Source organism: Bombyx mori, chromosome 16, assembly GCF_030269925.1.
Source record: "Bombyx mori chromosome 16, ASM3026992v2".
Taxonomy (NCBI): Eukaryota; Metazoa; Arthropoda; class Insecta; order Lepidoptera; family Bombycidae; genus Bombyx; species Bombyx mori.
Window position 1 is genome coordinate 4,220,464 of NC_085122.1, and position 15,356 is coordinate 4,235,819.

The 15,356-nt window shown below is 41.6% G+C and overlaps 2 protein-coding genes across 2 annotated transcripts in view; one reads left to right on the top strand and one right to left on the bottom strand.

Moving 5' to 3' along the window:
• Window positions 1–15,356, bottom strand: part of LOC778467 (fructose 1,6-bisphosphate aldolase) — a 96,391-nt gene that overhangs the window by 61,711 nt on the left and 19,324 nt on the right. The window lies entirely within an intron of this gene.
• LOC101741396 (phosphatidylinositol 4-kinase alpha) overlaps window positions 1–15,356 on the top strand; it is a 58,568-nt gene that overhangs the window by 11,693 nt on the left and 31,519 nt on the right. The window contains exons 6-20 of the mRNA XM_038016295.2: window positions 391–491; window positions 867–1,017; window positions 1,455–1,650; window positions 2,377–2,487; window positions 2,991–3,164; window positions 3,914–4,124; window positions 5,098–5,209; window positions 8,156–8,429; window positions 9,513–9,614; window positions 11,257–11,458; window positions 12,660–12,797; window positions 13,427–13,531; window positions 13,663–13,854; window positions 14,187–14,391; window positions 15,102–15,302. Coding sequence (XP_037872223.1) covers window positions 391–491; window positions 867–1,017; window positions 1,455–1,650; window positions 2,377–2,487; window positions 2,991–3,164; window positions 3,914–4,124; window positions 5,098–5,209; window positions 8,156–8,429; window positions 9,513–9,614; window positions 11,257–11,458; window positions 12,660–12,797; window positions 13,427–13,531; window positions 13,663–13,854; window positions 14,187–14,391; window positions 15,102–15,302 — 2,475 coding nt within the window. The remainder of the gene's footprint in view (window positions 1–390; window positions 492–866; window positions 1,018–1,454; window positions 1,651–2,376; window positions 2,488–2,990; window positions 3,165–3,913; window positions 4,125–5,097; window positions 5,210–8,155; window positions 8,430–9,512; window positions 9,615–11,256; window positions 11,459–12,659; window positions 12,798–13,426; window positions 13,532–13,662; window positions 13,855–14,186; window positions 14,392–15,101; window positions 15,303–15,356) is intronic.

Here is a 15,356-nt window from a genome sequence, read left to right on the forward strand (position 1 = left end):
TAATAAATTGCTTCATGACTTTTTATATCAAGGAAGATTATCCACACTTCCATACAAATATTATGAATGGGAAATTGTGTTGTTTGTTTGTGTGTTTGTTTATTCTTCTTTCATGTCGAAACGAATCAACCGATTGACATGATTTTTTAAAATAGTTTTAGCTCAGGAGAGTGACACAGATTATCTTACATGCCGAAAAACTCATTTCCATGGGAAACTACACTGACATTTCTAATTAACCACGCGGGTGAAACAGTAGCTACCTAGTGCTAGTTTCTGTGTTCTTGTATTTAATAAACTGAAGAATAAAATTCCTCATAAATATTTTGATTTCAAAAAATGTGTTAATTTTTAATATAGAATAACTAAACTTAATAGTGATGTTCTCAGGAGCCGATTCACTCTGCGGCCGTTTGACAGAGAAAATCAATTCGAATCACAATCACAAATTGATATTAGCTCACATGCCTCTACTGATGGTCTGTCTTGAAGTAAGTACAAAATTTATTAATAATAATGAAATCAGGAAAATTGATTTTCTTGAATAATTAAACAGAATTAATGATATTGGTTGATGATCATTGATAATTATGTAAAAGGGCATTATTGTTTTTTTTTATTAAAGTATAATTGTTTTCTTATACGGACGGGAGAAAGCGAAAATTTTGTAAATTGCATTTTGGGCTAAATCTCTTGTAACCATATTATATTTAAGAGGTATTTCAAGCTATGACAATTCCGCTTTCTTCCGTCGAAATGTATATGCAAATTATTTATTTTTTATATAAATGTAACTAATACTACCTCCTTTAATTTAGTTCTCTCTCCTAATTGATTATACGCATATATACGTTTATTTTTTTCAGGGTCTGGGGAAGTTGGCAACGAAATTCCCGACGATAGCGAACACCTCGATATACTGCCTAAGGGATTTCCTGGTCACACCCTCGCCGATACTGTTCAAGTTGCACAAACTCGAACTCGAGAAAACCGGGAAAGAGCACATGAAAGTCACCCGTGAGTCAATAACATTTGATTAAAGTACACCGTAAAAGCTTTTTGTAGGTATTGATCTAGATTAAGCTGAGTTCGCTCACAACCTACATATGTACATTCATGGGTCTCCCACATTGACATATGAAGTCGTGAGGTTGAAGTGTTAATTGTGCTCTATGACGGATGCTCTTAACTCAATGGCGATTGCATCCAGCAGAGATGCGAATGTTGCAATGGATGTGTGGAGTAACGAGAATGGATAGAATACGGAATGAATATGTTAGAGAAAGTCTGAAAGTGGCACCTGTGACAGAGAAGCTGAGAAGTGCGCGATCGGGATGGTATGGACATGTAAATGGGACGAAATGAAAATGAAGTTTGGTTATTTGCCACGTACTTCTTCTCAGTTTGTCTTGATCTTTTATACTGCAACTAAATGAAAAAATATGATATTACAGTTCAGGGCAAAGAGCTGCAGGGTCTAACGGAGTCTGGGGTCCCGGTCAAGTCGACGCCGTTCGAGAAGCTTCGGGACGCGGCCATCGAGAACCTGTGCGTGGCGCTGGAGGCGGCGCTCACCGTGGACCCGTACTGCGTGCCCGCGCTGGTGGGCTCCGTCAGCAACAGGCTGTTCACCGCGGAGACCAGCGACAGGTACACGACCACACTCATTAATATATTGCACTCAAAGCTTACTGGTGGTAGGACCTCTTGTGAGTCCGCGCGGGTAGGTACCACCGCCCCGCCTATTTCTGCCGTGAAGCAGTAATGCGTTTCGGTTTGAAGGGTGGGGCAGCCGTTGTAACTATACTGAGACCTTAGAACTCATGTCTCAAAGTGGGTGGCGTTTACGTTGTAGATGTCTATGGGCTCCGGTAACTACCTAACACCAGGTGGGCTGGGAACTCGTCCACACATCTATGCAATAAAAAATAAATAATTAAAAAGTAGTGGCTTGTTATTTTTATGATATTTTCAATTATATTGTTTCGCGCTGGGGCTCGGGATAAATACAAATTTCACCGAAGTACAAATTAAAACTCTATTCAACACTTCAGGAACACTTTACAATCCCCAATTCAGTTCTTCCGCTTCGCTTCAGGTGATCCGTTCGCTGTTTCGCTTCGAGTACAATCGATTACTAACTGCCTTCATGTCATCTCTGCAGCGTTTTTGTAGTTGACACGACAAGACTACAATTACACAGTCATTTCGATATATGTTTCCGCTATTAGATAATAGATGGCGTTACACTTCTCGAGCGTTCTCGATATTACTAGTTCTTTTAACATTCGTTTCTACTATTTGATGACAGATGGCGTTATTGTTACCAGCGTAACAATATTGTAAATAATGTTATTTACTATGATTTATTCGCAGTGAATCGTCGTTGATAAGCACCAACATAGTGATAATGTTGGGGCACGTGGCGGTCGCGTTAAAGGACACGCCCAAAACGAGTGACACAATACTTCAATTCTTTCAACAGAGGTGAGGATACGACCGGTAGAAAGACAATTGTTTATTTATTAAATCGTCAAAGATAACTTCCTAAAAGTAAGTCTCGTTTGTAGAATGGTAGAAATAATTTATTTATTTATTTAAGGATTACCGACAGGGTTTACAGTAAGACATAAAATAACATTGACATGTATATAGCAATTGATAACTGCAACTCTAATTAGAGGCAATCACAGCATGCATTACATTAATATATCAATAGAGATTTAACAATACTATTAGTAATAATAATAAATTAAAAACAAAAGAAAAACAACAAGGACAGTAATACCCGTGTACTCAGACCAAGGCTGAGGCTGAGGTTCAACAACAACTTTTTATAATTTTGTTCTTGAATATTAGAAGAATAATTATATTTTTAATAAATGTAATTATACTTCCTTATATTTTTAATAAATAAAATTATATTTTTGAATTGTCAAGAGTATATTCAAAAATAGCTTTTATGGATTTATAGAACACTTTGGTTTCAGATTATGCCGTGCCCCGTCATCGTTGGACACTCTCATCGTGGATCAGTTGGGCTGCATGGCCCTAGCTAGCCCCGAGGGTCCAGCACACGACGAGATCATGAGGATGTTCACTGTCATTACAGTGGAAGCTGCCAGTGCGGTATACCATCACACCGACGACAGGAAACAATACAGGTTTCAAGCAAATATATGATTTATTGCTTTAATGTTAGAGTTAAAGAATGCTATTTAAAAAGTATATTTTTTACTCCGGTTGGGTGTACGAGTTCATGGTTCACCTGATGTAGTTATCAGAAAATAACAACAAGAGTAGTAATTTTAAACTTTCGAATGTAAATTGAAAAATTTGAGTTTCAAATAAAACAGTTTTCAATACTCGAACGATGAAGTCGGATCCATAACGGCCGTCTGGTATAGTGGTAAGTGACATGGTCACTACCTGTGTAGGGGGTTGCGGGTTTGAATCCCGCCAAGGGAAGATTTTGTATGATAAATATAAATGTCTTTTCCAGGGTTATGGATGTATATTAAATATATGTATGTGTATAATAAAAATCTTACATTTATTTCCGTTACCTGGTACCTGTAACACAAGTTCTTTACGAACTTATCACGGGACCAGTTAACGTGGCGTGATTGTTAGTAAAAATTTATTTATTTATTTTTATTTATTTATAAGATTTTTCATTTCGTAATAACTTTGCTTAGATCTACAATTGCAATCGTTTCGAAGTACATTTATATAAAAATGAATTCATTGACGTTTTTCAAAACTCCATACAATAATATGTAGGGTCATTTTGAATCGAATAATTAAATAATTCATTCATTACAGTCATTCATTATATTAATTCATTACGGTCATCTGCTTAAATAAAGTTGTGTACATTAAACATTCATTGTGTATTGTGCAAATTCGGCAGGCACGTGTCGGGCGCGGTGCTGAACGCGCTCGCGAACATAGCGGCGAACGTTCGCGGCACGAACGTCCGGCTGGAGCTGCTGACGCGGCTGCTGGAGCTGTTCGTGCAGCTCGGGCTGGGCGGGGAGCGCGCCACGGACCGCTCGCCCGCGCCCGTGCTCAAGGCGTCCGGCAGCGCGGGCAACCTCGGCGTGCTCATACCCGTCATAGCGGTCAGTTAACACGGGCTCTGTTCGAAGAGGGGGGGGGTAGACCCCCAGAGGGGCTCAAACTGAAGTGTTTGCTAACACTGGCCCTAACAAGAGCAGTGCTTCGCAGAATCTACCACCGGATCGAAAACGCGACCCACTGAGAAGATTCGGCAAGAAACTCAGTGGGCTGTGTCTATGGGCTAATTCGCTCATCGAGCCCTTCGTCGCAAGCGACGGGTTCGACGAGAACGGTGATCGGTGCATGCGGTATCTAAAAGCGCCGTTAATTGATCGGGAGGATCTGTAATGACCTGTTTTGGGCGACGTCGATATGACTTATCAATGGTTTTTTTAATTGACCATATAAGAAGACTAGCCGTACTCGCCCGGTTCTTTTTTTATTATTGCTTAGATGGACGGATGGGCTCACGGCCCACCTGGTGTTAAGTGGTTAGCGGAGCCCATAGACATCTATAACGTAAATGCGCCACTCGCCTTGAGATATAAGTTCTAAGATCTCATATAGTTACAACGTCTGCCCCACCCTTCGAAACGCATCATTGCTTCACGGCAGAAATAGGCAGGGCGGTGGTATCTACACGCGCGGACTCACAAGAGGTCCTACCACCAGTAAAATTCTTCGTTGCACACTTAAATTAACATTATTATTTATTGTCATTATTATTAGGGAGTCCAACACTCATATAAATACTAGCCTATCCAATAAGTACTTACATGTGTTTTCTACATGGATACCAAGTTTCAAGTCAATCGGATGCACGGTTCAGTAGTTATAACGGAACGTCCGTAAAAACCACTGTAGATTTATATATTAGTATAGAAGAACACATGACACATCTGATGGTGAGTGGTTACCGTTGCTCATGGACGTAAGTAATCCCAGGGGTAGAACCAAGCCGCTGTCTCCCCCTGAAATAGTACCTGAGATAGTTGTATTGTACAATAAACGTCGTTCAATATTTTTGTATCGCAGGTTCTAGTGAAGAGACTCCCACCGATCAAGAACCCGAAACCGAGATTGCACAAGCTGTTCAAAGACTTCTGGCTGTACTGCGTCGTGATGGGATTCACTGCGGCGGAATCAGGTGGCTATCCTTCGTTTTTCTCCAACGTTTAATCAGATAAAGATTTTAATGAATTTTATTAATCACTCTCAAATGATAATCGATTTCAATTTCGTTGATAAGTAAACGCTTCGAGCTATTATCGGTAGTCAAATGTATTGTTTATAAAATTTGAATCGAAGATTAACTATACTGAGATTAAGTGTACTGAAACCTTAGAACTCATATCTAATTATGGGTGGCGGCATTTACTTTGTAGATGTCTATGGGCTCCGGTAACCATTTAACACCAGATGGGCCATGAGATCGTCCACCAATCTATGCAATAAAAAATAATAATTAAAGAACTTGTCGATTCGAAATCGATTTTAAAAAGTCGCGGATTAATATCGATCGATAGTAGCGAATAATATAAATGACTCGATGCGTTCACTTTTAGAACTACCCTTAATTTATTACTGCACTTTGCTCTGGTACTATTATGTATGGCAACGTTTTTCAAATATTTTTAAAACTTTTCCTATTCAAAAAGTAAAACTGGAAATGCATTCGTAAAATTAAAAAAAATCCTATGATAAAGCAAGACTCCTCTTACGTAAGATGTATCTTCTTGTCGCCAGTTCATTTGAAGATCTTTGTTTACGATCTATGTGTATTCATGTGGGCTGACTTCCAATTGATTATCGGGTCACAGACAAACGTCACTATTGCTTGCTGTTATGATAACATTGTAACTTCCACTTCGTGGCTGTAGTGGCTACCTTCCCCAAACCAGGTGGACAATGAGCTTTTAGCCGTCATAAAGAAAGCTATTTAAAAATTCATTAAACAGCCGCTTTCAATCTTGGAGGTTTTAAAATTGATGGAAATCGAATATAGATAATAGAACTGTATATGATCTAGCGGACCCGACAGACGTTGTCCTGTGAATGCATACACAAAATTTTATTCAAGTCGATCCAGCCGTTTAGTTGCAGTATAGATAAATAACGTGGGTACCGACTGCAGCGCCATCTGCCGGGCTGATTTGTGAATCTAAGCCAAATAGGGCGCCACCTAAACTCATACAAAAAAATTCCTTCAAATCGATCCAGCCGCTTAGGAGGAGTTCAATTTATATTCTAAGCGGTCATGAACGAATGTTTTAATCTGATTCCGCAACTAAAATGTTTGAGAAACGATGCCCATTGAACTATGTACTTATTAAAACTGCCCTCTTATATGTATGAGTTTATTTAAACGTCTCATTGTCTCTTCTCTATGGCAACGCCTTTAGTTATGCGAAAGCGTGAGTAAAAATGCTTGTAGAAATGTATATATTATTTTGATGACTTAGAAGTATGTTGTTTGGATTTCACGTTTCCTTGATAGTAGTTGATATCTCTCGTGTATGGCTCTGTGTTTTGTCTGATATTGTTTTTCCCATTTGCTGGTAGCTTAAAAGGCCGACACTGGCCCTAGCAAGGGCAGTGCTTCGCAGAATCTACCACCGGATCGGAATCGCGATCCTTTGAAAAAATCGGACGAGAAACTCAGTGCGAGTGAGACATACTTTAAACTAGAAAGCGAAATAAGCATTAAATATACATTAAAATGTCAGCTAAAAGCACAGTTTACTTAGGTACTTTAAACTGTAATATTCTCAATAATATTAATATAATAGATATAATAAACACAGCGCCATAGACGTGATCTATAAACAGGCATTGAGAGCACTAAACTATCATTATTATTCGTTAATGAAAAAATAGCGTATGTTTCGTTTTCCAAAATAAAATAAAAAATATAATGAAAAGTATTTCAAGGGGTGAAAGGCTATTTGGTGTAAGCGACATTTCGCTTAATACGCGACATTTATCTTTGTAATTAAAGGTACAGTTGTATTTGATATTAGCATCACCAATCCGGTATTTTTAATTGAACTTCAATTGAGGCCGTCAGCGCAAAAGTGGCCATTTTTTTAATGCTGTTGAATCCATTTACGGATACCCAGTCCGGGGGGGGTAACGAAACAGGTTATGTCGGACTCCGGCGCCTCCTGAGAGGAAGAGGGGGACGAGGAGGGCCAAGGTTCTCCACCTCCCCGAATTCCTCGCAGGAAACTACGCCTTAAAAAAGGCGCGCGAGGCGCTCGCCCCGCAAAACCAACTACCGACTAAACCCCATCGAGCTCCACCATGGTTACACCTACGGTACCGCAGTGCGCGCCGAAAGTCTACCCTCGCCGGTACCAGTCCTGACGATAAGACGGGATTTCATCTCCGGGAATATCCGGAAGGACGTCGTCTCGGGAGACACACCGAGGGTGAGCAGGAGCTTCACTATGGATAGGCCGGCTTTGCATCAAAATTTATTATTTTTAAATAAGTAACAATATACATAATTTTAAGTATGATTATGAAAAATTGTGGGTTAGCCCACTTTTCCGCTGACGGTCTCAATTAAGTTACCCTATTCGAATAGCTGAAGAAGTTTTTTTTGTGATGATATTTTGTAATGTTGCAAAATCCTTTCATCCCTCGATTTAGTGTTTGATCTAATTTTTGTAACGATACGCTTCTAGGCAGTAAAATTAGTAAAACGCATCTATGTGTTTAATTTTCAATAGGTGTTTAATGAAAATGCTTTTTTTGATTCGTTTCTCGATTGTGTGCGGTGTTTCTTTTATGAGATTTTCGTGTGAATTTAGAGAACTTTAGTTGTTGTTGTTGTTTTGTTTAGTTAAAAGAAACGATTTAAAACGTGCTAACTTTATAACAGGACACTACAATGCTAAATAACATAGATCTTCTTTCGACTAAATTTATTTAAATTTTTAATTAAAAGCAAATTTTTAATAATTTTTACCTTCAACAAATCTTAAACGGTCCCATGAAAGCTTAAAGCTTGATTAATTAGTGAATTTCTAAAACACATAAGCGTCACACGTCAAATTAATATCAATGTTTCTCGATGAAAACCTCACAGGTCTATGGCCGCAGGAGTGGTACACGGGCGTGAAAGAGATAGCCGTCAAATCACCTTACCTTGTCTCGCAGACGTCGTTACGTTCGGAAATGCGGGAGTTGCAGTACACTTCGGCGGTAAGGAACGACTCGGTGTCGATAAACGAACTACAAGAACTGAAGACTCAGATATTGAACTTGCTGGAGCACGCGGCCGACATAACGGTCATAGTGAATAAGCTGAGTTTCGCGCCCTGCATGTACATATTGAGCGTCTATTGGCTGGAAACATTGAGGTGAGTAAGTATAGAAATCATCTTTTTTTTTTTTTACTAGAAATGACAGTGTCTCTTTCTAACTTAGTGCGAGTTTATTTATTTGTTTAAAAAATTACTGCCACATCACAAAGATTTTGCATTGAAAATAACATAAACTATTTAATTTATGGCCTGATGATGCATTTGACAATAATTGCGTACATAACATTCGCAATTCATCGGCTCGAAGATGGAATACAATAATTAAAGAAAAAAAGAATACCAAATGAAAACATTTATTAACGTTATCGATAGCGTAAAAGTTAACTCAAATTTGTATGCAGTTTGAACAGCGCCCCTAGCGGCAAACGTACGCAAACGTTCCAACTCCATACAAATTTTTTAATGATTTAAAATTTACAAAAACATAATAAAGTAAAAAAATAAAAAACAATACTAATACTAAAAATCGGATCTTACAATATATTATGTATTAATTCTAACTGTCTCACCGCTTACTGGAACTCATGACTGCATCGTAGCAGAAACAGAATCTATTAATTCATATAATACGGAATACCGCGCTGGAACGGTGATGAATGAAATTATCTTTCACCGAAAAACAAATTGAAAATCAATTTAATTATTATAATACTTAAGGTATTTCGGATCCTCCCGATCCACTAACGGTGCTTTTAGGTGCCTCAAGCACCGGTCATCGTTCTCGTCGAATCCGTCGCTTGCGACGAAGGGCTCGACGAGTAAATTAACCAACAGACACAGCCCACTGAGTTCCTCAACGGATCATCTTAGTGGGTCCCGTTTCTGATCCGGTGGTAGATTCTGCGAAGCACGGATCTTGCTAGGGTTCGTGTTAGCAACGTCGTCAGGTTTGAGCCCCGTGAGCTCACCTACTAGTTAGGGTTACGCTGAAATAGCCTCTCAAGGCTATCTATCAGCTTAGGTAGGAAAAAAAAATCACTTTCTAAAAATGTCTTAGCAACGCTTGTATAGTCCAGAACATTTCTGATAGTACTAGTCGTTTAAATATCCGCTTTCGCTCGATGATAACAGATGGCGTTACTCTTGCCGCCATAACAATAAATATTTATGTATTTTCAGGGTGTGCAATTCACCGGAGCCCAGCTTACAACCGATCATAGAATATTTAAGTGATACAACTTTACAAAAGGATAAGGCCGGCATGTGGCAGTGCGTAGCGAGGTATGCCACTACTTAATCTTATGCTTTTAGATAGATAGAATTAGATAAATATTTTCTATATTTGTGGGCGACTTCTTGGCAGTGATGACACTGAATTCCCAGCGGGTGGTATAATTATGACGATTTGAGAATTGTCTCTATAGGCCTACTAGTGTAAAATACATGTTGATATTGATTGCGACAGTAACGTGAAGTCGTCGTGGCCTAAAGGGTAAGACGTCCGGTGCATTCGTATCTAGCTAGCAGTGCACCGGTGTTCGAATCCCGCAGGCAGGTAGTGGTGACGCAGGTGAGCGTCACCTTAAACGTGAGCTGATGAGCTGAAAGGGGGAGCACATGAACTCTGCGGAGAATGAGCGGATACGAGAGGGTAGGTAGGAAAACGGGACTTACTTGGAGGCTGATGCTGGCACTATCACGGTCGTAGTGGTGTTTCTCTGCGATGGGTGGCACATACACCTTTTCACCGGTTCACACTATACCTTTTACTTAGTATCGAAAGGCGCGCGCGCACAATTTACTCAATATCGAACGAGCGTATCTCCGCGTGCCGTCATGTACCGCACTGTTATGAGAGGTGCGGGGTGCGTACGGGCGACGGCACCCGAGTTGAGCCGAACATTTTCAAACGTCGCGCTGTCGCGCGAACAGGTAGAGTTCATCCATAATACCTGAAGCCACTGCGTTCATCCACAGTGCGTTTCCAGAGATCTTTTTTGCCACGTACCATCCGGCTATGGAGTGAGCTCCCCTCCACGGTGTTTCCCGAGCGCTATGATATGTCCTTCTTCAAACGAGGCTTGTGGAGAGTATTAAGCGGTAGGCAGCGGCTTGGCTCTGCCCCTGGCATTGCTGAAGTCCATGGCCGACGGTAACCACTCACCATCAGGTGGGCCGTATGCTCGTCTGCCTACAAGGGCAATAAAAAAAAAGGTACAAATTTTTCTAATAAAATACGTACTTAACAAATATTCACGATTGACTTCCACGGTGAAGGAATAACATCGTGTAATAAATATCTAACCCGCAAAATTATAATTTATGTAATTACTGGTGGTAGGTCGTCTTGTTAGTCCGCGCGGGTAGGTACCACCACCCTGCCTATTTCTGCCGTGAAGCAGTAACGCGTTTCGGTTTGAAGGGCGGGACAGCCGCTGTAACTATACTGAGACCTTAGAACTCATATCTCAATGTGGGTGGCGGCATTTACGATGTAGATGTCTGTGGGCTTCGGTAACCACTTAACACCAGGTTCGTGAGGTCGTCCATCCAATCTATATATATAAAAATGAATTGCTGTTTGTTAGTCTCGCTAAAATTCAACAGCTGGACCGATTTGGCAAATTTCGGTCTTGAATTATTCGTGTAAGTCCAGAGGTTTAAAAGGTAGATAAATATGAAAATGCTCGAAATTATATAAAAACAAACAATTTTGTTTTTCCTTTGATGTGTCCCCTGTCGGACCCTTTTGTTTTTTTTTTTTAAGTTTATTTTATACAAAAGCTTATGTTTTTTATTTATCGATTGAGGCACTACGAAATCTGCCGGGTCAGCTAGTTATGCAATAAAAAAAGTTGTTTAAGTGGGGAATGTCTTTCCGGTGTCGTGTGTGTGACGTGATGAATGCTGTCGTCGACTCCAGCGTCGGCGACAAGGTGTTCCAGAAGTTTCTCGACGTGATGTCGCAGAAGGTGAAGGACGACTCTCGCGAGCGCGAGCTGGAGGGCCACGCCCAGTTCCTGCTGGTCAACTTCAACCACATCCACAAGCAGATCCGGCGCGTCGCAGACCAGTGGCTCGCCAGGCTCGTCGACAGATTCCCGCATCTGTTGTGGAACTGTCGGGTAAGTCGATGTTTCTATTTTTTATTGCTTAGATGAGTGGACGAGCTCACAGCCCACCTGGTGTTAAGTGGGTACTGGAGCCCATAGACGTCCACAACGTAAATGCGCCACCCACCTTGAGATATAAGTTCTAAGGTCTCAAGTATAGTTACAACGGCTGCCCCACCCTTCAAACCGAAACGCGTTACTGCTTCACGGCAGAAATAGGCAGGGTGGTGGTACCTACCCGCGCGGACTTACAAGAGGTCCTACCACCAGTAAAGTCAACCAGTGTTTTGGTTTGTTGATGAAAGTTTTACCTTAGTCCTCAAAAGGTCGTTACGAAAACGATTGAGTATGAATAAATCAGCGCGTGATGTGAATTGAGAGATTTTTTGCATAATACAAGAAGTATCGTCTCGAATCGATAAACACTCTTATTTTCGATTCAAAGTCGGCTATTAAAAAAGACGGAAATTTAAGACAAAGATAAAAAATTATCGATGGGTAAAACACGGAACATTTCTGTTTGTAATTAAAGGTCTGTTTTATTTTGTATTAGCATCAACAGATCGAAGTTTTTAAATAAACTTCAGCTATTTGAATGAAATAGCTGAAGAAGTTTTTTTTTTTGTAATGATATTTTTAATTTTAAAACTCCAATAATGTAACTCAAGGTGTAAAAAAATTACCTAAAATATTCTTTACATCGCGCGCCCTGCGAAAACTATTGATGATAGAATAAAATAATGTACTACGACTTTGTAGAACACATTATTATTTACAAAAAGCGTCACGACAGCATATGTCTAACTATTATAGTTATGCCGCAATAAGTGTGCTTTTATTTAAAAAAATAAAACAACGTCAATAATCGTTGAAATTTTTTTTAAAGACCCGATCGGAGCCGGAGCGGGCCGCTGGTCACTACATAGTATAAAATAAAGTCGCTTTCTCTGTCCCTATATCTGTCTGTCCCTATGTATGCTTAAATCTTTAAAACTACGCAACGGATTTTGATGCGATTTTTTCTAATAGATAAAGTGATTGAAGAGGAAGGTTTATATGTATAATAACATCCATTAAATAGTGGAGAAATCAATAATAAATTACAATTTCCGTAGGGAAGCGAGGGCGGGTCGCTAGTAATAAATAAAGTCCAAAGTGCATCTCGTTTATGTGACATCTCATAACTGACGAACAACATTAAAAATGATTTCAGGTGCTTTGGTCCATGCTGGATATATTGCAAGTGCTGAGTTTCAGTCTCGAGTTGGACGCGAACCAGGAAACGCCGCTGCTTAAAGTTCCCGGGACAGATTTCACTTTGCAGCTCCAAGACACGTTGGAAGGGAGAGAGGTAAAAACAATTGAAGCGTCCATTTGTTATATCGAAGTTACAGTTTTCCACATTGCTATTGTTAACTTGACTGCTATTTCTATATTAAAGGAATCTCAATGCGTTGCGATTAACTTGAAAATCTACCTGGAAACGTTTCGGGTACTGATAACAGAACAATCATTTTATTACTTATTTTTATTTTACCTGATAATATCCTGGTCATGATAATTACTACCATCTAAGCAATAAACAAAAAAAATAATTACCATTAAAAATACGATAGTTTTAATTATTCGTAGGGTATGCGACATTGTTATAAAAAAAAACTAGTTTTCATATTGTCTGTTTGTGTCAGTCAATCTTTGAAATTCGTCTATTCGTCTAATGTATTTGCTTTTGTACCCTTTTAGTGCTGACCTTATTTTCACATATTTTGCAAAAAGTGCTAAAAGATTTTTGATAAAAAACTACCTTATAAAAATTTTTAACTTAAAAGAGAAATAGAAAAATCAATGCTAAATTCAAAGTGAATGAAATTTAAATTGCGCAAATAGTCGATATTCTGACGCCCCCCACTCCGAGAGTCGATATATCGATGGTTCGTGCTCAAGGGATTAATAATGAAAATTACGTTTTTTCTTCCGCAGAGCATAGTCAAAGACTTCGCCGACCGTTGTCACGGCATCGTCCAGGAAGCCATGAAGTGGGCCCCGCAGTCCACCCGCTCACACCTGCAGGAGTACCTCAACCAGGTCCGGCGCGTGCAATCATACTAATGACTAGTGAACGGCTATTTGTTTTATGCGACATTTCGCTTTTTTTTTCCTACCTAAGCTGATGGTCTTGAACGAAGCCTTAAGTGTTGCACATCCTTATTGAACAGGTCCCGAACTCGACGCTGTGGCACCACTGCGGGCTCGCGCTGGCGACGGGCGCGCTGCTCGGAGCCGCCGGCCTCAACAGGATGTCCGCGCCCCTGCCCCGCGCCGCCCTCGACAAGCGCCCGCCCTGCGTCACGCAGGACTCGGCCGCCTTGCTCGCCGTCGTGTCGCAGAGGAGTCGTTTTGCTGGGGAGGTGCGGTACTGGATCAGATAGGTTTACTGGTGGTAGGACCTCTTATGAGTCCACGCGGGTAGGTACCATCACCCTGCCTATTTCTGCCGTGAAGCAGTAATGCATTTCGGTTTGAAGGGTGAGGCGGCCGTTGTAACTATACTGACACCTTAGAACTCATATCTCAAGGTGGGTGGCGCATTTACTATGTAGATGTTTATGGGCTCCGGTAACCATTTAACGCAAGGTGGGCTGTGAGCTCGTCCATCCATCTAAGTGGACTCACAAGACGTCATACCACCGGTAAATGTCATAACCTCTGTCGGCACTGAGTGCGAGCGTTGTCCTGACAGATAGCGGGCGCGGTGAGCGCGGAGGGCGGCGGCGAGGCGGCGGTGTGGCGCGTGGCGGCGCGGCTGCTGGGCTCGCTGCGGGAGGCGGGCGCGGCGGGCGAGACCGCACACCGCGCCGCGCTGTGGCGGGCCGCCGCGCTGCTCGTGCACGCCGCGCAGCACAGCCCCGCCGCGCCGCTCACGCGACGGCTGCTGCACGCCGTCGGTCTGTACACTGTACTTCCTGCACTAGCGATTTTTTTTTAGTGCCAGGTACCAAACCTCCTACGAGGTCCCTTTGCCTAAGGGGCGCACGGGGTATGTGGAATTGGGCCGCGACTGCGAGACCGCGGGCCCAAGGATGATACATTAGCAACCTGACCTTGCCTTTTTTCCCCTACCTATGCTGATAGCCTTGAGAGGCTATTTCAGCTTCGCCCTAACATGTAGGTGAGCTCGGAGGGCTCCAAGCGAATTGTTGCTAACACTGGCCCTAGCAAGAGCAGTGCTTCGCAGAATCTACCACTGGGTCGGAACCGTGACCCACTGAGATGATCCGGCGAGAAACTCAGTGGGCTGTGTCTACGGGTTGGTGGACCGGTGCTTGAGGTACCTAAAAGCACCGTTAATGGATCGGGAGGATCCGTAATGACGTGAGGCAGCTCGCATAATGACAATACCGTCGCAGTCTCAATTGCATAACGACTATTCGACGGTCAAACCAGAACAAAGAATAGCAACACGGCAGAATTTGGATAGGTAGTGATTCAGTCATCTTACATTACAAGTAGACCGTTAAAAAGTATTATTCCTGTGGGCTATTATTTTCCGATCAAATAAGACATTTTAAATATACATTACAATAAATAAAAGTGCGTTAAAATTGGACCGATGCGTTTTTTTTTTCGTTAATGTATGAATATCGTTGTCATGTAGCCTGGTCCCAAGTGGAACTCTTCACGGAGGACGCGGTAACGACGGCGGTGGAATGCTGGCAGTGGCTGACGACGGCCCGGCCCGACCTCGAGCTGCGTCTCATGCAGGAGATATTCGCGGCCTGGCAGTGCACCGTGGACCGGAAGATGGGCCTTTTCTCCAAGCAGACCGAGGAGACCAGCCCTCTGGCGGCGTACGAAGGTAAACTATGTGAGGCTCAGTGAAAACGATCAACATTAGCGGTAGGCAGCGGCT